Source organism: Zonotrichia leucophrys, chromosome 1 (genome assembly GCF_028769735.1).
Source record: "Zonotrichia leucophrys gambelii isolate GWCS_2022_RI chromosome 1, RI_Zleu_2.0, whole genome shotgun sequence".
NCBI lineage: Eukaryota > Metazoa > Chordata > Aves > Passeriformes > Passerellidae > Zonotrichia > Zonotrichia leucophrys.
The window spans coordinates 77357779-77378522 of record NC_088169.1 but is presented as its reverse complement, the minus strand read 5'-3'; the positions used below and the strand labels follow the sequence as shown (position 1 = coordinate 77378522).

The following is a 20744-nucleotide window of genomic DNA, read 5'->3' as shown; positions in this document are numbered from 1 at the left end:
GCTTGTTTCCTCTTCTGTGCTTTTGTCATAAACTTTGTCAGATAATTCCTTCTCACTACACAGCAAGGTGTATGAAGCAAAACAGCACAGAATCCCCAGGCCGGTGTGAAGGAGAGTCACTTTATTGCAGAAGCCTGGTCTTTGTAAGCAGTTAGCCAATTATCAGTTTCACAGTTTTAAAACATAACAAACCCAATCCAACCAACCACTATAAACCACAACGTGACCATGTGATGTTTGTATAATTTGTTTTTTCTACCTCCAATTCAGCTGAGTCACTTTCCTATAGTTCTTTTCTGCTTAGCCAAAGTAGTAGGTCTGAGACATGATTATACAAGGGTAACAAGGCCATTATTTTATAAGGCTTTACCTATATGCACCAGGAAGGAACCATATTGATTCCTAATTTTTCATTGTCTTTTTATTAATTATGCTCTTTATGAAAAAAAAAAGAATTTTTTGTGGTGAAAACAGTGTGATTTCCAAAAGATTATGTGTATTCACAAGCTGCAGTAACACTGTCTTTTGCTGCATATTTCTGGTGAATGATTAAGTGTCTGACTGCTGCTGCAAACTTGGCCCTGGGAACATTCAAAATGCTACAGTGCTGAATAATCCAAAAAAGCAGAATTCTAGCTCTATACAGCACTGTTGAACTTCTGAAATCATCAATTTCTGAATCTAGCCAAGGAAAAGAAATGTGTATGCATGTGATCAGGCCCAGATGAATTATCACACTTAGATTTCCCCAGGACCAAACATGAAAAACTGTCTTCTTTTGTCTTCTTTTAATAATGTTTGAAGAATAAAAACCCTGAGAAATATACATAAGAAAACCAGTATTTTTTTGTAGAAGTATTCCAAGACAAAAAGAGAAGTTATATTTCTCAAAGAAACCTTTTGCTGAGCACTAACTACAGATGGCGTACAGTATGCCACTCCTTCCTTTAACAACCAGGAATTTCTGACAGTGACATTTTTCAGTGAAATCTGATTATAAAATACTTGCTTATAATTATTTCAGAGCAGATTTGTATGAAAAAGAAGTTAAAAGTTTTAAAAGCAGTTTTGAACACAATATACTGCAATGAGCTATAATTTTAAAATATAGAACTTTGAAGAATTAAGACATCATCTCTTTCTAATCGTGTGAATTTTGTATGCATACAGTGTGACTGATTGTTTAAAGCATGCTAGAGTTCAGACAAAAATATCTCAAACCTTTTTTCTTTGACCCTTGTGCTTTAGGACTAACCTGAACAGCTCAAGTTTTTTTCTTTTGCTGGTCATGTCCTATATCTACTATCTGATCTTCAACCAAAATTTCTCTGCTTTCACTAAATTAAGTTTAGCAGTGATTTGGGTACATTTCTGTACCAACCTACAATATTAGATATTAGATATGACATCAAGTGCAGCCAGGTTTCATGAAGACCTACCCAACTTTCTCTGTTCTACGTGCTGGTAAATCCTTGTAAGCCTAGTGCAGGAATATTGACCCATGAAGAAACTACAAATTAATTAAGTATTTCCCATTTATATAAGATTTATTTTGCAGATTCTTAGTCAAAATATAAAGTTAAAGCTTTGAACACAGGCTAGTAACAGTAAAAAGACACTAGTCTAGAGGAGTTATTATGGAATAACACATCTTTCTTTGGAATTAATTATATTTTGGAACTTTGCCTGTATAAAAAACCTAGAATTTAACTTGCAAGAGAGATATAGCTCCTCAGTATTGAATATCCAGTATGCTTGCATGCAATTTCATAGAATTATAGAACAATTTGTGCTGCAAGGATCCTTAAAGATCACCTAATTTCAGCTTTTCTGCCTGGCACCTTCTGATAGACTAGTTTGATCAGAGATCCATCCAATCCAGCCTTGAACATTTCCAGGGATGGGCCATCCATGACTTCTCTGGGCAACTTTTTCCAGTGTCTCACAACCCTCACAGTGAAGAATTTCTTCCTAACAGCTACTTTTCAGTTTAAAACTCTTCTCCCTTTTTCATTTTTATTCACTGCAAAATTTGTAAAAATATTACATACAGAAGAATTGCAAATAAAACAGATGCTCAAAACATTTTCCTGGTAGATTATTAGCAGATTAGTTTCTTATTTTTAAAATAACTGGTGATCAGTTTTATACTGTCAGTGACAAAACTGTCACCTGATGAACAGCTGTAATAATTTTAAAATCATGATATTTTAAACTTCCACATCCCTTTACTTGCCTGCCTAGCCAAAATATGCTTTTTGACATAATCAGTGCTCTGAAAATAGTTATGAAATATTTTATTTTATGGAAAGTTTCTACTCTGAAGTGCCAGTCTTTTGTCAAATATACATGAGGAATATCCTTTCAGGCAGATAAAACCTCTCTGCCAGGCTGCCCATCTCTGTGTGATGTTTCCAATACAGAAGACTGTACTTAGACAAAAAACCAATACGTCTTTTTCTTCCTGCCCTAACATTTTGACATTAGTCCTGGCTTATGCTGCTCAGCTGTCATCACATTGTGCTTTAGAGACAATCTCCATTCAGCACTTTCAAAATGTGATTTTCATTGCATTTTTCAGAAATGCTACAGAATATTCTTATATGAAGGAAATTATTATAAAAGATAAAATATTTCTAACCTGGAGACAGACCACCTGAATCATGACCTAAAAATCAAACATGACATAAATCCACCAATGGACAACTGCTTTGTATTATGAGCTGGCATACAGAGCCAGGGGTTTATATTGCCTCTTACATTTCTTCTTTTAGTAAGACTTACAGTAGAGAAATTCCCATTTCAGTGTAACCACAAGAGCTGGTTGAAATAAACAAGTATTCAGACTGTTCACTGCATTTGGGTTCTCCTCAGTTTGTGTTGTATGTATGTATGAACATGAGAGCTGCTACTCTTGGGAGCATTATTCTCCTTTCTCAGAGAGCTTCGACTGTCCCCCACAGTACTAGCCAATTTCAACTCCATTTGAGCTTTGGACACACAAATTCCCCCCCTTACAGCAGCAAGCAAGCTGTATATCTGTCAATAATGCTCCTAAAACAGAGTAAAAAAATTAAAAATGAAATTATTGAAAGTCACAAAAGCTAGAAGAAATACATTTTCCTTAAATGTAAATAAATGTTACTGGGTGCAAAAGATTACTCTCTCTATAAACCCTTAAAAGATTCACCCCATCATGCATTTTTCTATTTAATGTCATACCTTAAAACTTGTATCTATGAAATAATGAGTCATCTGCCCGAGATACTCTTTTATATTAAACCTATTTTTAAATATGGGTGTGTCTTTAAAATGAATTATATTGCAGAATTTTATTTTGAAGTAACTGCGGGGTGCCTATTGTAAGATTAGAGCTAGTGGGAGAAATTAGTTATAATTAGTTAAATTCAGCTGATATTAGAAGGACCATTTCAGTGTAGGAGGATCCCTACAGAGGGCAGAAAATGACTGTGTGGTTGGATCTGTGCAACAGATACAAGGATGCTAGGAGATTATAAAGCAATAAGATGGCTGAAGACTGGTGTCCTTTTAAATAACAAAGGGTAGAGTCACCCAAAGAGTTTTATCAAAAATCATTCAGGGACAACCAAGCTTTGTTTCACTGACTTAAAAAAGGATTTGCATTTGCATCAGCAAACACTATTACTTGGCCTTCTAATTACAAAGTCTATTTTCAGTTTACACAATGGGATTACTGCTTGCTAGTGAAAGGTCAATTTCTGTCCTTTGGATGTGAAATTGGAACCTATTTGAAAAAGTTGGATGTATTTCATTGTTTCAATAGCATCCTGGTATCTAATATTTTATCAAGCAAATGACATTAAAACTTCAAAACTCTTATGCATCCAGCAAAAGAAACGTAATTTTTGTTAATTCTGTGTGCGACATCAAGCTCTCATAATTGTACTAGGAAAACAGGGCTGCTATGCAATGGCTCTCTCAGGAAGTTTTCTGAGTAGTTTGTCTATTTGAGACAGTTAAAATAGTCTGCAATGACTTCAGTACTATTTGTTTGACATTATTCTGCAGAGGTGAATGAGTCATAAGGTGCCTCTGGTTCTGATTTTAGAAGCTAAGAGAAGCAAATTGCTTCCTTTCTCTTTTCCTGGAACTGTAAAAAAATTGTGCTTAAAAATACACATAACTAATCTTTATTTTAGTGGGGGGTTTTTTGTTGTTTATTTTGAAGGTAGTTGATTTAAAAACACTAGAGACAAGTGCAACTACGATTGATGCCTCAGGTTTTAACTTTTATATTTTTCAGATTTTGTACTGCTTTATTATGTATTTCTGAGCTTCATATTTGGGGATAGTAAGCTCTCTTCACAGAGTAAGTTGACAAAACAATTCCTTCTCTAGCTGGGGACCAAGGACAAATGATCCAAATTTCAGTCCCAAGAGCAAAACAACAGTGGACTGAAGACAGAAAAATAAGAAGGATGGAACTTCATGGGTTAAAACTATCATTGGACAATAAGCTCCAATATCCTAATGGGCCAGAACTTACAAAAGTGTGAGACTCCATGACCAGTCATCCATTTTGTCCATTTTGTGACCATTTTGGGTTGAACTTAGCCTTGCCCGGGCTCTTGTACTGCCCAAGGTGTATCCATTGAAGCCTTCTAATAAATACCTGTTTTATTTTTTAGTTCTGTCTAGTCCCTGTTCTAGGTCAGCCTTCACAAGGCATCAAGATGTGAAAGTTGCATTGTATGGGCATATGGAATAATGTAGCAGCATGCGGCTACAATGATGGGATCATATCTAAAAATCAGATTACAACCTCCTCAAAACAGGAAAGCTCCACAGAATAATAAGTTCTGTTTAATTGGGAAATATATTGATATCTGAGACATTGAGCAAAATACTGTTTTATAAAGTGGGCTGATAAAGAAAAAGTGCAAAAAACTCTTCATAAACTGTAGATTTTTGCAGTTACTCGAAGGCCCTTTAGTGGCTTTATGTGGGCAGTAGTTAGGTGTTACAAGGTACATGCTCTTACACTGTCATTATCCCACAAAACCATAAATTTATATTATTTACATATAAGATGGAAATTTAGAATTTAGGATTGCTTACATATAAGATGGAAAATTAGAAAAATATAGTCAGTAATGTTCTTTATGTCAGATAAATATTTGCTTATTTATATTATATTTTCATTTATTTATGTTGGTAAAATAAAATACCACCAGTACCTAACTAGAGTTTTCCTTGAAGCATGTTTCAAATTTCTTCAGCTTATCTTTGTGGGTATGAAAGCTTTCTAGTCCTTGGTGACTGCAGATTCCTCTTTGCCATGCAGAGAATCTTATGAGCCCATGAGAGTCAGAAACACATTGACATGAATCAGACTCTTGCAAAGCAGTGCCATAACCCTGCAGCCTCTAACATGACCTACAGGCAGAATAAAAATTCCTACTTTTGGAAAGGTCTCAAGATGTTTAGAAATCCACAGCAGATACACATCATTTCCACCAGGTGGAAGCCACTTCTTCAAAAAGAAGGTAGTGTTTGTGTAAACACTAAAATGGTACTCACTGGATGTGGATTTAATATACTCCATCTGCCTCTCTAAAATCCTGCAGCATGGATTTTTGTATTATATACATATACAGTAGTTATTTGAGATTTGATTATTTTGATCTTTTGATCAAGTAGGTGTCTGAGTGTAGTAAATGTTTTTATAGGTTCTCATTTGAGAAAGAACGGATTAAGCATTTCTTTAAAATTTTATTATTAAGATGAGGTTCCTGAGCCTATCTGTGAAAAGCAATCTGAGATTAAATCCAAGCTGTAAATTCACAATGGTAATATTCAGACACTTAGTGTTTAAAATGCATATTGAGTATTTGTTGATTAAATTCAATTTATGCTTTTCCGGAGTTTGAACCTCAATCTTCCCAATCACAGAGGAGCTTGCTAAACACCAAAATAGATTATAAGAGAACTCTCACTCAGGAGTCTAGATGTTCCCATTACTTCTTCCACCTCTGTAAATAACAAAATATTAATTGGAGCTGGGTCTTTAACCTATAATTTTTATAGCACAAGGGAATGCTCTCTATGCTGAATTCTAGAATCAGTCTTTCTTTAACGTTTAGTAAAGATTGATCTGAAAATTAAAAAGAACAGGGGCATGAACACGTATCTCGCATATATTATGTGAATGCCAGGTATAGCTGTTCTAGGATGCTTTTCACTTGGTATTCTAGGATGATTTTCACTCCAATTGAGTCAGTATTTAAGAAGTTATTGCAGAAAAAAACTTTCCCAACTGATATGTCAATGTATTTTTTTTCACTTTGGTAAATAGGTCTCCTAATTAAGCAATACTTAAAAGAAAATTATTCAAAAACTCCAGAATAAACAGGTGAACTGTAGGTGGAAAGCTGAGCAGTATGACACAAAAGGACACTCTTTTTCTTCTATATGGAAAGTGTTATATCTTAGGAACATTTTCTGCAGAAAAATTGACCTCAGGTTTTTATGAACAGCTCCTCACATGATGACAGCCCTACCTGCTACAATTCATATACTTAAAGGTAGAGTTTTCAGATTTATTTATTTCAGACTATTTTTTTGTTACTTTATCTTTTCAAACTTGGACTTATATTGCCACAGCAAGTTCATAAAGCAAGTTCATAAGCATCCAAAACCTGACTTGCAGGAACAGTCCAGGGGAAATGAAAAAACATGTCCTGTAATCTATTGGGTTATTACTCTTCATGAGCATTGATATTGTTGGCAAACACACAATTTACTAAATCATGAGAAATCTGGATTTCTATAGAGAGAATTGAAGACCTACAGGATAATTGTAAAAGACAGTCCCTGATTGTATTTTAACAGTGTAAAAAAAAAAAAAAAAGTAGAAAAAATTACTGCCCTTTTAGCAGGAAGTTTTCCTTTAGCTGATGTACTCTTGAAGAGATACCAATGGACTGCTTCAGAGCCATTAATGATGCTTTCATGTGGCCAATAAAAATTGGACGGCTTTCCATAAATATCCTCCATGTCATCACGGCCCTCCATTTTGTCTGGGATCAGTGTATTCTCTAGAACCCACTAATAAATACACCAAAATCTCAAGCAAAATTAGCACTGATGCTTGGTTCTTCTGGAAGTCTGAGTTAGTTAGTCATGTTGTGCATGATTCTTCTTTGGGATCTACCCATGTAATCAGAAGTCTTTGAATTTTGACCATCTTCTCTTTCTAGAATCACAGAATGATTTTTGTTGAGAAGCGCTTTTAAAAATCATCTAGTTCCAATGCTCCTGCCTCAGGGTTTTGCTAGTAATCATTTGGTCTGGAAAAAGGAGATAGCAAAGAAGTAGTAAGAAGAATGGAGTGGAGTTTTGTAAGCTCTAAGAAGCAAGTTCCCAGTAAAGGTCATTGTTGGGCATTTCTGCTCTCAATCAATTCTGTAGCCGTGCTGGATGTAAGCTCCACTGTCTCAGTGTAATTGTAGCAATAACCTGGTGCAGACATCTTTGCAAAGAGTTTTTCTGAAGAAAAACTGGTTGAAAATCTTACTTCAAATATAGCGATGTACACAAGCAAGAGACCTTTCTTTTCGTCTGCAATGTCTATATGGAAAAATTGGTGTTGTCTTCCCAAGAGACACAGATTTCTGTTTTGGGACCTTTGAACATTTACACAGCCCATAGGTAAATTTCAGAATTGTCACCATCGCCTTGTGTATTCAGATTTCAAAATTTTGCAAACTCCCTTAGAAAAAGGTTTTCATTCAAAGGTCAAGCAATGATTTAAATTACTAAGCACAAGAGAGCTGGTGTTATTTTTTTAGTCTGAGCCATGTATTTTTAGAGGTTAAAGTAATAGCAGCAGCTGATATTTATTTTTTGCTGTGTTAGTAAGTGCTCATTAATAACCTAATGGCCATATCTGATTCTACAAAAAAAGCAGGTGTTTTTGCCAAGTACAATACAGTATATCTGCAGGCACAGAATTTTGATACTTTTTAGAATTATTTGCTCACCTGTATTCATGATCTGGGTGCAATCTTGTCCATATAATTATTTATTAACTCTAGGGATACTATGCTGGCGACTGTGTATTCTGTTCCTGTTTCTGTTGTTGCCAGTTATAGGACAGTTACAAATGTATCCAGACAGATTTTAATCTTTATTGCAACTCTCATCAATGTACTGTGATTCTTTTAACTTCTCTGCTTTCACTATATCAGATTTTCTGTTTCTCTTCATGTGTTCAATATTCCCTTCTGCTCTACTCTGTTGGCAGGAATAAAGTGATTTTTGTGAATTGCAGAGGGGAGAGACACAACTGAGCCACTTTCATTTTCTTCTTAAGTCTATGTATCTTCCATAACCTAAAATTTGACAGTTTCTCTCCTCTACTTATTTATTCTCTTTCTTTTCTTGGTTCCAATGCTGTTTGGTGTCAGTCATCTATGGGGAATGTGAGAGGATAAAAAAATAAAAGTAATATGGAAGTTTAAAATCCTTCAGAGATTTGTCTTCATATATGATTCCACTGGCTAATAATGAGCATAAACATAAGACACTCTCACATTTCAAAAAGTTGTATTTTCAAGTCTCCTAGCTTAGGCAGAGTGAACAAGAATTTTCAGTTTCAGAGGGCCTCCTCGCTTCTTCCTTTGAAGAAATAATGGAGATTGAAACAGTTGGATAAATGCAAATCTTGTTAAACAGCACAAGAAATGAATGAACCTCTGATTCTGCTGCCCACAGGATCAGACCATAGTGTTAATTCCCACTAACTTTCTGCATCCCAGAAGTTCCCTAGCAGAAGTCAAAGGATGGAGGATGAAGAAATCTGGCATAAGTTGTTCTTAAATGACACTTGAAAGAAACAGTCCTTCCCTGCTGCTGCCTACCAAGGCTTTCAGAAATTCAATTTGCATTCTATGTTGACAGCTAAAAAACACAGGCATAGAAATATCTGACCCACACAGATTCCATACAGCAGCAAGGATAAGAGCTTTTGCTCTCTTTGAGAGACCCTCTCAAAAGTGTTAAATTGTAACAAAGGAAGCAAAAAGGTTCAGGCTTGGGAAAATTAAAGAGCCAGTTGCATGCTCTAAAATTTCTCTGCTTAAGTTCCCTCCTTCTAGAGGAAATTACAAAAATGTAAACAAATGAATAATAAAATATCAATTTTTTGTTTGTTTGTCCTCATGGAAGGCCTAAGGGAGGTAATACTTAGGACCTAGTTCTACTCATTTATACACAAGGGATATAAAATTAATTAAAAAGACATGAGGAAAAATATATATTTGAATCCTTCCAGATGTGCCTTTATGATATTTTCCTGTAGAACAAGAGGGCCATCAGCTCAAATAAAGTTTAAGAATCAAATATTAAAACAGTAACTGTCAATAACGCAAACATTTTTCACACAATAATAAAATTTTAAAAGTACGTCTAGGAACTGCCTGTATTTCTGATGCAAGACACATTAGTAATCTAAAACATTGTTTGACCACTGAGTGAAGACCTTTTTCAAAGGGAGTTTGCAAAATTTTGAAATCTGAGTACACAGGATGATGGTGACAATTCTGAAATTTACCTTTGGGCTGTGTAAATGTTCAAAGGTCCCAAAACAGAACTCTCTGTCTGCTTAGCAGAAAACACAAATTCTAAATTACCCATATGTAAGAAGCACATACTAAAAATATAGGTTTTTCTTGCTAAAATTAGGAGACCAAAGTGTCAGAATTATGCCATAGGTGACCCGTGTGTACTGCGGTGGAGGTTCTATTGTCACAGATCTGTGGACTCCAGTCTGAGAGCAAATAAAAGAAAGTTACATGAAGTTGACTTTCTTGAGTAATTAGGTCCACAAATTCAACCTGCTTTAGAGATAAATAGAGATTGGAACTAGGCTAAGAAAGATTTTATTATGTTATTGCACAGTTGAATTTCCCCTATGCTTCATTAGAAGTTTTGTACCTTTCTCCCCTCAAGCTACTTTGCATCAAAGCTGCATAGAAATACTTTGGTGCTAGAAATCATGTGTCTGGAAATATGTCCCAAAATATGCCCTCCCTACTTGTGACTGATCACCCTTGTCTGACTCTGCGCTACACCAGCTGAAACCTCTCAGAATAACAGTTCTCTTAATTATTTCAAAGAAAGAGAAATTTCAGGTAAGCAGAGATTTTTCTCTGTGATGATTGACATTCATTGTCGTTTAGGTATGCAAAACCATAGATGGGGACATAAAACCCTCAGAATGCAAATTCCCTTGAAATGACAAGGCTTACTGATTCACTATCTTTTCTTAATGGAGAGGATTTTGAAATGAAAACTATAACCTCAGGCTTCAAAACAGGCACACTGACTGTATTTACAGTAAAGTTCCATATATCAAATAGATGATTTAGGATAAATCTATCTGTTCAGTGTTATTCATACTTAAAAATTTACTTATATGACAGTAGTAAATTAGGTTGTAGTGGAAAGAACTATTATAAATTCTCTTTGAAAGATATCTACATTTTAGTCAAACTTGATTGATTTCAAAATTATGTTATTTAAAAATTCCAACTATATTCCATGTCTATATATTTGAAACTACTTTTGAAATGGAAATCAGCCATAAATCCAAAACAATTCAAAACATGACAAGTCTTTTCTTACTGTTTCCTATGTGTACTCCTGTGAGTCCTTGACCAAATAACTCTACTTTGAAATGTAATTCTGATTGCTTTAGAAAAGTCCTCTGTGTTGACTTCTAAATTCAACTCTGCTGATTTTTTTCTGCTGTATTTTGCATTTTCATTACTTATTCACTTGATGTACATATAGAGGCCAAGTGTGTCTGTTGTGCTTTTTCATTGCTGGCCCAACTGCAGTAAAATTGCATCTGCTACAGTGCCAATGCTTACAGATTATTTGTTTTTCACATAGCTTTTTCTAATACATTTATAGATTTTATTAAAATTCTGCATAAAAGTTTATAATGATTTTGTTTGCCAGGTTAATTTTATTTTTAGACCTTTTGTTGCTATCAGTAATAAGAAAACATGCTTTTGTTCCAATTTCATAAATATCTTATCATGTATTTCTTCTTTTTAATTCTTAATTTTAACTCTTCAGGATGACTTTACTGAAACACGAGGCAAAGAACTTACGATAATTTCTTTGGAGCTGTAACAAGTCATTGACTAGTCGAAAAAGAGGTGTGTGGCTGCCCACTGCTGGATGGAATGATGTTACAGGGTATTTCCTTGGGCTGTGCTATGATATTGTCATATCATTTTGAATGTGGCCCTTCATTTAAGAATGCAGACCTCCATTCTCCTTCAAACACCCTGTAGAATAAAATTGCGAGGTTTCTCTGTAGTGCTGAGATCTTTTACTTGTATGTATAATATGTAAAGCAGTTACAATCTGCCTACTTTTTAGATGTAACACATAATTTCCTTCTTCCATGTTAAGCATTATTCTTAGCCACTGGAAATTTATGTAATACCTGGTCCAGTTTGCTCAAATAGGCTAAACTTTTTATAATATGTATATATAAGAACAATAATTGCAAGTTACCATAAACACCTATATGTTATTGACATTTTTGACACCTCTAAAATAGATCCTTCAATTTCTAAAAGTTATTGAAAAAGCAACATTATTCCAAATAGCCTCACATCCCTAAAACCTGTTGCTGAGCTTGAAAATTAAAGTCTTCATTTCTAAACTTTAGGAAACCATCAGCTAGCTAATTATTAAACTACACTTATCACGTATTCTGTGTGACAGAACAGTTGTGTTTGGAAATTATATTAGTGCTCTTATTACCATATTGAAATAATTCACTCTTTGTAGGAGATCACCTGTACAGCCTCTCTTTTTCTCATTGTAAAGGAACCTAGGAACAGCTCAAGGAGCTGTGTCCTTCAAGGAACTGCTAGTCTGTCTCAGTGCCTGCATCCTTTTGATGGCTTTCCTTTGAATTTGCAAACACTTCACTGAGGGGGCCAGGGTCACCACCAGAACAGGCTTGCAGTTGGAAATTCACACAAGCAGGCACCAGGTCCAGTGGTTAAAACCAACCAGTGTGAATAAAGAAGAATGAAGAATCATATGAAGAGACTGTGCGAAGTTCATAGTGGGCAGATGTGCCTGTGTTACAGATTTACCCTGTGAGAATACAAATGCCTGCACAGTGCCCTCTATTTCATTGCCAATCCTGGAGTTTTTGATGCTTTGAAGGTTTTATGTCTTTCATGTCCATTTCATCTCTATTCATCTCAGACAAGAAAACGAGACACATTTTGGCATGTACATTTGCATGGCACTCTGTGTCCATGCAGGAGGATGGTGGAACAATATCCATCATAACAGGGTGAGGATTTTTTAGATTTTTATTTTCTTTATTATTTTAAAACACAGTTCAGAAGTGACATAAACCACTACCTCCTTAACAATCTGTAGATCTAGGTGGCACTTTAAATATTAAAAAATACTTAAGAAACATTTTGCAAGACTATTTGTCTGGAGCACGAGAATGAATTTCACTCTATGTGTCTAAGAGTTGTTTAATTGCTAGCAATAGCTGTTTACACTGACAGTACATCCAGTGATTAATTCACAGGATTCCTAAGGGAAGACTAAGCCACAAAAAGGTTTCAAAGATGCAAGCCAGGGTAAAGAGTGTGTTGTAAAATATTTAGCAAACATTAAAGCAAACCACAAGGAACTACAGGAGGAGCCAAGGGTAGGGAAGAATATATTATCTGCCTCAAAAAAAAGAGCTTTTAACCTGGAGATAGATTTTTTTAAAGGGGATTAAAGGCTGTGTTTCCAACGGACACACAAACACACCAAATTGGGATAATATGTATGGATGTATATCACAGAGAAAAGAAAAACTTGCATTAAATTGTTTCCTTTTTGATTGATTTATTGATTGCTTAACTGATTATTAGGATTTTGACTGCTTGATGACAGTATTAATAAATCAGACAAATTATTTTATATTTACATTTTATATTAAAATAGTCAGTTACAAATTTCTTCTTTGCTGTGGATCGATCTATTATTTTTCCCCCTAACATTGATATGCATATCATTGCAGGAAGGAAGAGATATAAATAAGGATTTCTCTCCATCTAATTAGTTTAATTGATTTGTGCTGAAATAGTTGACCTTTAGCACTAGGTTCTCCCTTCACATTCAAAATTGACAGCTCACTCTGATGATCATCAGCCATGGGGAAAATAAGTTAAGATTTCAATTAAAAGCATGCAGTGTAGGCTAATCTATGGATCTCACATTAGTATGCTCCGTGCTTCCCTGCTAGAGAATATGTATCATGTTTGGGCTGAAATATATCATATGGAAAGCACCTGAAGAAGTACCACAATGAAGTATATCTTAACATGAACAAACCAAACGTATATAGGTGTCTTAAAACACATGTTCATGCAGTCAACAAATTACATCTAGTCAATAGCACTCCTCTTTGATGTAAATGATCAAAAGATATTTAAAATAAGCTAATTCTTAGATTGTATTATTTGGGTCCCCTCAACTATCTTCACTGTTTGCTTTAAGTCTTATTTTTCAGGAAAAACTGACCTAAAACTCCTTTTTATGACACAGACAGGCAGAAACAATCCACACAGTGGTAAAGTGACAGATCTACCCTTGGTCTTTGAGTGCAAAAACCAGAAGTAATAAATGTTGAACTAGATGGAAAGCACTAAATAATAAAGGGTCTGTTGCTATTCTTTGGAGTAAAATTTTCTTCAATAGTATCATTAGAAGAGTCTTCAAAACGTTTTATATTTTTTACTTCTAAAAAGCACTTTTCATTAGATGACTTCAGTGACTTTGAAAAAAAGTGCAAAACACTCAGTGAACATATCAGCTGTGTTTGAAGCCTATGCTATGGCAGAAACACACCCTAGCTCATTTTATTCAGTATATTACATTAGCATGCTTTAAGTGAGACAAAATTAAGTGTTTCAAAAGAAAAAATATGACAATAAACTCAAAACACTTTTTTCAGTTCTGAACCACTTTACTTTGGACAAATGCTGTTACATAATTGGAATATATTATTACTTTTATTATTTGTACTACTGCAGTCAGAAGCATTCTCTAGCAGAAGGTGTTCAGTATTAAAGTACATTTTGTTTGCTCTGGTGTATGTCACATGTTGGAGGAAAAGTGGGAATAATTGGGCATATATTGAGTAATCTATTTGCTGAATTATGAGGATGAAGTGGAAGTAAGATGAAAAATAGATTGTTTTTCAAGTAGGAAAGGAAGCAATGACTAACTCTACAAAAGCATCTTTATATTATTCAAAATAATTCCTCATAAAAATTCATGACATTTAAATTAGCTCTAAGAGTATAATATTCCAATGATGTTGATTCAATTGCTAATAGCCGCTGGAAATATTCTTTACCATCTTTGAGTCAATGTTTTAAGTCTTCAAATCATTTCCTCTTTGATTTTTTAAAGGAAAATAAAACATAGCCCTAATTATTTTTCCCATATCTATCTACAATATCCTATGTTCTTAAATTTGATCCCTTGTATGACCAGATTTTTAAGAAAAAGACAAATTCTATAAAGTGAGAGGCTATTGCAGATTTTCAAGTTAAATTATCATGTATCTTCATTGAATAGTGGACTACTGAAAAGCTCAACAGAACAATTTTTGGATTGATGGTTTACTTATTTTTGCGAAAGACCTGGCAAAAAATATATTTTTCCCTGAAGAAAGACCACCTTGCATACATAACTTTTCTCCCTTTCTCATGCTATTATATCTGTGGTGAAAAGGGCTGATGAGGATCACCAACATATTTTCCTTGAGAACTTCCAGCTTCTAAGCCATCCCCACTGCTTCTTTGGAAAACAATTCAAATTTCTTGATTTTTCACTCCTTTGCAGAAGAATCAAATATTTTGAGCAGAAAAGACGTAAATGTGAAGCTTGATTGATTTATGATAAGAGAACTGGAGATAAGGAGGCTCTGGGCATACCTTATCACTCTCTGCAACTACCTGAAGGGAGGCTGCTACAAAATCAGGGTCAGCCACTTCTCCCAGGCAGCTAGTGACAGGACAAGAGGACATAACCACAAGCTGCATCAGAAAGATTGCACGTCACAAAGAATTTCTTTGCTGGAAAGGTGCTTAAGCATTGGCATGCATTGCCCAGGGAGGTGGTGGAATCACTGTCTCTGGAGGTGTTCCAGAAATGACTAGATTCAGGCCTTAGTGCAATGGTCTAGTTGCTCTGTGATAGGTCAAATGTTGGACTCAGTTGTCTTGGAGGCTTTTTCCAACATTTATGAGTCTATAATTCTATGACTAAGACAACTGAGATCTGAAACATTGAAATTTTGACATCTTAGCTATTCATTTTACTCTCCTTTACATTCTGCGGCAAGAAGTAGCCATTTATTGAGACTGCCTACCATATCACATGCCATTTTCCTCCTTGTTTCTACTGCCTGTAAAGTGAGCCCAGCCTCACTACCTTATATGCTGACATCCAGAATGCAAATATTTAAAATTAGGTCTCCAGAGAAAGTTTCCATAGCATGGTTTGTTTGATATTGTTGATTTTGACAATGCAATGTCAATAGATAATGTCAATAGAAAATGCAATGATATTACATTGTCTATTGTTTTCAGTAATTAGTGGGATAGAGTATCAACTTTAGAATAAAATCTGTCTCAGATAAACTAAACCACCACAGTAGGAAATACACAGAGGAGGATCAGATGAACTAACGAGTTTTGAGAAATCTACTGGCTTCCACTTAGTTCTGGGGGGTTTTGTGTGTGTGTGTTTGGTTTGTTGGCTTTTGGTTGAAGGTTTTTTGTGTATGTTTTTGTTTGGTTTTGCTGGGTCTGCTTTGGGTTCTTTTTTATTATAGTTATTACAATTTCATCAGAAAAGTATTATTTATTCACATTTTGCTGTGTTTCAGTAGTGATCCTAGTTTTCATAGGAGATAACCTGGATGAACACCTTATCAACAACCGATTTCTGCTATTTTTGCACCTCTCTGAAGTTATTGCCAAGTAACATGCCATTGAGCAGTCTAAGAGGAAACCAATGTGCATGCACAGACCAGAGCAGAAAATATATGTCTGTTTAAAAACATGAGGAGCAACACTGATACAATCCACTGTACAGAATGAATGCACATATTTCCATAAGCTTAGAAGACTGAAAACTTGCACTGAAACAATGTAATTAAAAGTTACAATGAAAAAAATGGGTTATCATTCTTACTGACATTTGATTAAACATGCTAGCTCGCAAAAATACACAAATGAAGGTCACATTTGCAAGTATTATAAGACAGTCTACATTTTAATTAGATAGTTGAGAAATGTCAATGAGTTAGTAACTGACCAGGAGTCACTTATAAAAAAAAGGAATAAAGGAAAACAAAACATCACACCAAATTCAGAATACTTTACTCTCTATAAAGTTCAAACGTTACAAAGACAGTTTTCAAAGAAATGTTGGGGTGAATTTTCCTTGTTACTTTTCTCTCTTTAAAGAAAGAATACATTTTGGTCAAATTACTGTGTACCATTATTTGAACTTTATCGAGCTATGCTGTGCCTTTAAAAACAAACCATAAAATATAACAGGGTAGTATTTGGGGTTTATATTTGCACCTGTGGACTGTACCCAAGGAACTTGTGTAAACATTTGCTGTCTTGTGATCCCCTTTCCCTCAGAGTAAGCTTTGTCCTGCCACAACAGCATACATGAAATAAAGCTGAATTTAATCTGACATAGATATTACAAACTACAGGAATAAAATTCTTTCAAATTATCTTGACATTTATATTTATGGCTTTCTCTAAGACCAAAGAAAACCCCTTGGTAATCATTGGAAGACAGGCTGTCTATTACCTATGGCACTGTTGTTTTCCTTGTTGTCTTGATTCTGATCAATCTGACTGAAGAACAGTGTGTGATGGAAATAATAAGAGATGAAGTATTAATTTATTGAATTCATACAGATTCATTAAAAATTACCAAAACTATATCAGTTTGCTGTTGGAAATCCATTAAAAAAATTAAAAAGAAATAGTCTATCTTAAAAGTGTCATACCACTGTTAAAATTACTATAAATCTCATAGCTCTACTTCAAAGAAATACGAAGGCTAACCCAAATCACTGATATTATTGTGGCTGGTTTCTAGTTGCTTTACATCCTTACCATTTGGGCCTATATCTTCCTTATCTGTGTCATGCAGCTGAAGGAACTTTTGGATGTTTCATCCCAAATACTGGACTTATTTCTCAGAATGAGACTAGGGAAAACATAATTTCATAGTGAAGCTCAAGTGCAGCAGCATTTTGAGAACTACCCATAGTAATTTTGATGAAATTTCTCAAGGATTTTTAGGGTAGACTGGTAAAGTAAAAAAGCACATTAGAGAGTAATATCAATTCTCCAGCAGTTTAACTACTATATACTTAAATAATGAAATCTATAAATTTATACTCCCAAATCTCAGAAGTCTAATCCAAACCAAATTAAAGGAATAATTTTACTGTAAATAGTACTCCAATAAAAATATATTCTAATTAAGGCACTGTAACTAGGCAGTTCAGAACTCTAAATCTCTGAAGATGAATGTTCAAATTAGGAAGTATGTTTTGTTTTCAGGTAAGCGTGTTTTCTGCTTTAGTTGTCAGTAACGATCACAGGCTACAGACTTTCAGTAAACAAAACATGAAATATTTCCTTATGTATAATTTATTAACCATTTCCAGTTATGTTTTACAAGGAAAACTTTACTCAAATACAGCATCCCTATGAGCCTGACAGAGCAACTGGAGTCAGGGTGAAATTTCACACTGATGGCTAATCCCAGACAAACAAAGCGATTATACCATAGAAGGTCAGAAAACAGATGATGTAACACTATCATTACTGCAGAACCTTTTCGCCATGTCACCTGACTTTTGTATCCTTTCCTTCTCCTTCTTCCCATTGTGCTTTGCATTCATAACATCTGAGATCTTGTAGATTCTTTTTTTCTTTCAAACCCTGAGACTACCACTGCAGAATTAGTGTTCCCCACTCTGCTAGGTAATAAAGAATTATAGAATCATTTGTTATTTTTAAGCAGAAGAAGAACTTCAGTCTTCTTAACTTGATAAGGCAGCATAGAACAACTTCATTTCATAAAACTGCCTGCACAAAATATTTCAGCAAAAAGAAGTTGTCAAGAGTATTTAAGTGTTGTTGAATCCTATTTACTAGAGTGGCTTTTTGTGTTACATATGCAAACAAAAAGGAGAGTCACAGCCTAAAAATGGCAAATGTTACATACTATGCCAATGTGAAAAGGATGTCTGGTTTTTAAATATTTATCACCAGCAGAGATGACAGAACAGTGATCTTTTTTTCTTCATGGCACTTCCAATTGTTCTCTAAAAGATCTGTTTTTTCATAGGCATTGGATATGCAGTCTGGATCCCTTTGCTGGTCTCTGAATATATTTTTGAATGTTCTTCTAACCTCCTTAATATTGTTGCATACTTCTGCCCACTTTGTTCCTGCAGGTCCTGAGTTATAGTTTTTAATCTATTGTAATGTAATTTATTTTTTTTATATTTGACATCATAAAGGGACCGAAACTTGGGCACTATTCTTATTTGTAAGCACTGAAATTTTAAATAGAGTCAGAAAAGGCAAAAAAAAGGAAGTTGAAGAGACAGCAGAGGAGGTGACTTTAGCATATGTATGTTTTTGGGAAAGGCATTTGTGCATACAGATACTCTTGGCCCGTTTAGCTAGCCTGCTTGATTCGCAGAGTAGTGTTTAATTGAGAAGCACATTTATTTTCAGTCAGTGTTTCTGCATTGCACATACAAAGGGAAGGAAGGCTGTGAAGGAAAGATGGTGGCCTGGCAGACACTTTTTCACTATGAGATAGAAATACAGAGTCATATAAATGGAATTAAAAACATTGAAAACTCACGCTTCCATAAGTAAGAAATTTAGTGAATACCTGATTTCTATATTGTGGTGAAGCTGCAGGGAAATTTTCTTAGAGCTCCATGCTGCTACCCAATTCTTTTCAGAAGCTGAGTCTCTCATCAAGCCTGGTACGTTTCTGTCACTCCTTTTATAGATAAAACTTTTCTGCTTTTCTACTGCTTAACTAAACGTTCTTTTGCAAAGTGACAGACTTAGTCTCTATTGAGTGTTCATATCTTGTTGGTTTTTTGGATTTCTTTCCAGATTATTCAGAAGCTGTTCCTGGTCTCCCCACATCATATGCTGCTATCCTAAGAATCAAATCTGGTAGTTCATCTTTAGCCTCATTTAATTCAAAGAACAGACCACGATTAAGCAGTCCTTCATTAGGAGGTGTATCTTCACCAGGCTGGAGAGGAGCCACACAACATTATCACTCCCCAACAAACCTCTACCACTTCTCAGAGACCTTCAAACATGATGGTAAGTGTAGCTTTTCCCCTCTAAAACATGGAAATATTTTTCGAAATCAGTGTATTTTTGTCAGCTTATTTCAGTGTTTCTCAGGCAGAATTTTGAATTTTATTAAATGTCACAAGGAAGAAATGAGCTGCTTTCCTTCAGGCTCTTCAGAACAGCCTTAAAGTCACCAGTTAAAATATCCTTTCTTATAGATTCCTATGCAGAATTGCTTTATGCAGGTGTTGCTACATGAAAATAGCAAACCAGTGATTTGAAACTCCATTACAGCACAATTTCGTCTAGTAATAAAATCTAAGCAAATTTTTCTCCTTGGAATCTTTTAATTTAATCATGAATGCCAGTAATATAAATTAAACATGAAGGATAAACCTTATAAAACTACTTTTGCTCTAAAGATTCTCTTCTGTGTAGTCAGCTGTGTCATGCATGTACTTATGTGCATGCTTGGATAGAGTTTCTGGTGTGATATGATGTCATTCACCTCTAGATGCAATAATTCATAGGAACAATACATATTTTCCCATGTTTGGTTACATTTTAAGAAGCCACATTTGTAATTCCATTTCTTTAGTGACAATAATTACCCGAACTGCAGTCAAAAAAGATAGAAAGCCAGAAAGAAAAAAAGGAAGGAAGGAGAGGGAGGTGGAGAGGGAGGGAGACATCAGAGGATACATAAGCATAAATATATTCCTCATTTACATCTAAGGATGTAAAATAGGAAAGAATGGTGATTAATAGTGTACAGTTCAATGAAATTCACACAATATCATGAGTGTGATAACAGGTTACTTTTTGACTCAACAAAGTCTTATTTTTTTCCTCAGAAAATGTCTTGCTTTTATTAAAAATTAATGGTGTATGCAAGTGGTTTGTGTAGAAAAATGGCTAATATACAAGCATAAAAATGTTCCCTGAATAAAGTTTGATCTAGAAAAGAAACAATTTGACCCTGTCAGCAGATAAATTCTGTTTGATACCACTTTTGGGATAGGGGCATGTTTCTACGTTTGTCCTTCCACTGTAATATTCATTTAAGCACTGACTAGAGTGAACTCAGCTTCTCCCCATTCACCAGACACTGATAACTCTTCCCTGACAATCTTTTAAGAACAGGTTAAATTTAATGTCCGTTATTAGAACTATAGTCTGATCTTTGCTATCCTGATCTTTTATAGCATGAATTTCTAAAGACTGAAGGAGAAAGCAAAAAAAACCAAAAAAACCCAGATTATTTGAATAACATAG

General features: G+C 34.8%; 1 protein-coding gene across 2 annotated transcripts in view; it reads left to right on the top strand.

Annotated features, from left to right (window-relative positions):
- CNTN5 (contactin 5) overlaps positions 1 to 20744 on the top strand; it is a 607907-nt gene that overhangs the window by 356658 nt on the left and 230505 nt on the right. For both annotated transcript variants that reach the window (XM_064718603.1, XM_064718594.1), the window contains exon 4: positions 19278 to 19496. In XM_064718603.1, the coding sequence (XP_064574673.1) occupies positions 19278 to 19496 (219 nt within the window). The remainder of the gene's footprint in view (positions 1 to 19277; positions 19497 to 20744) is intronic.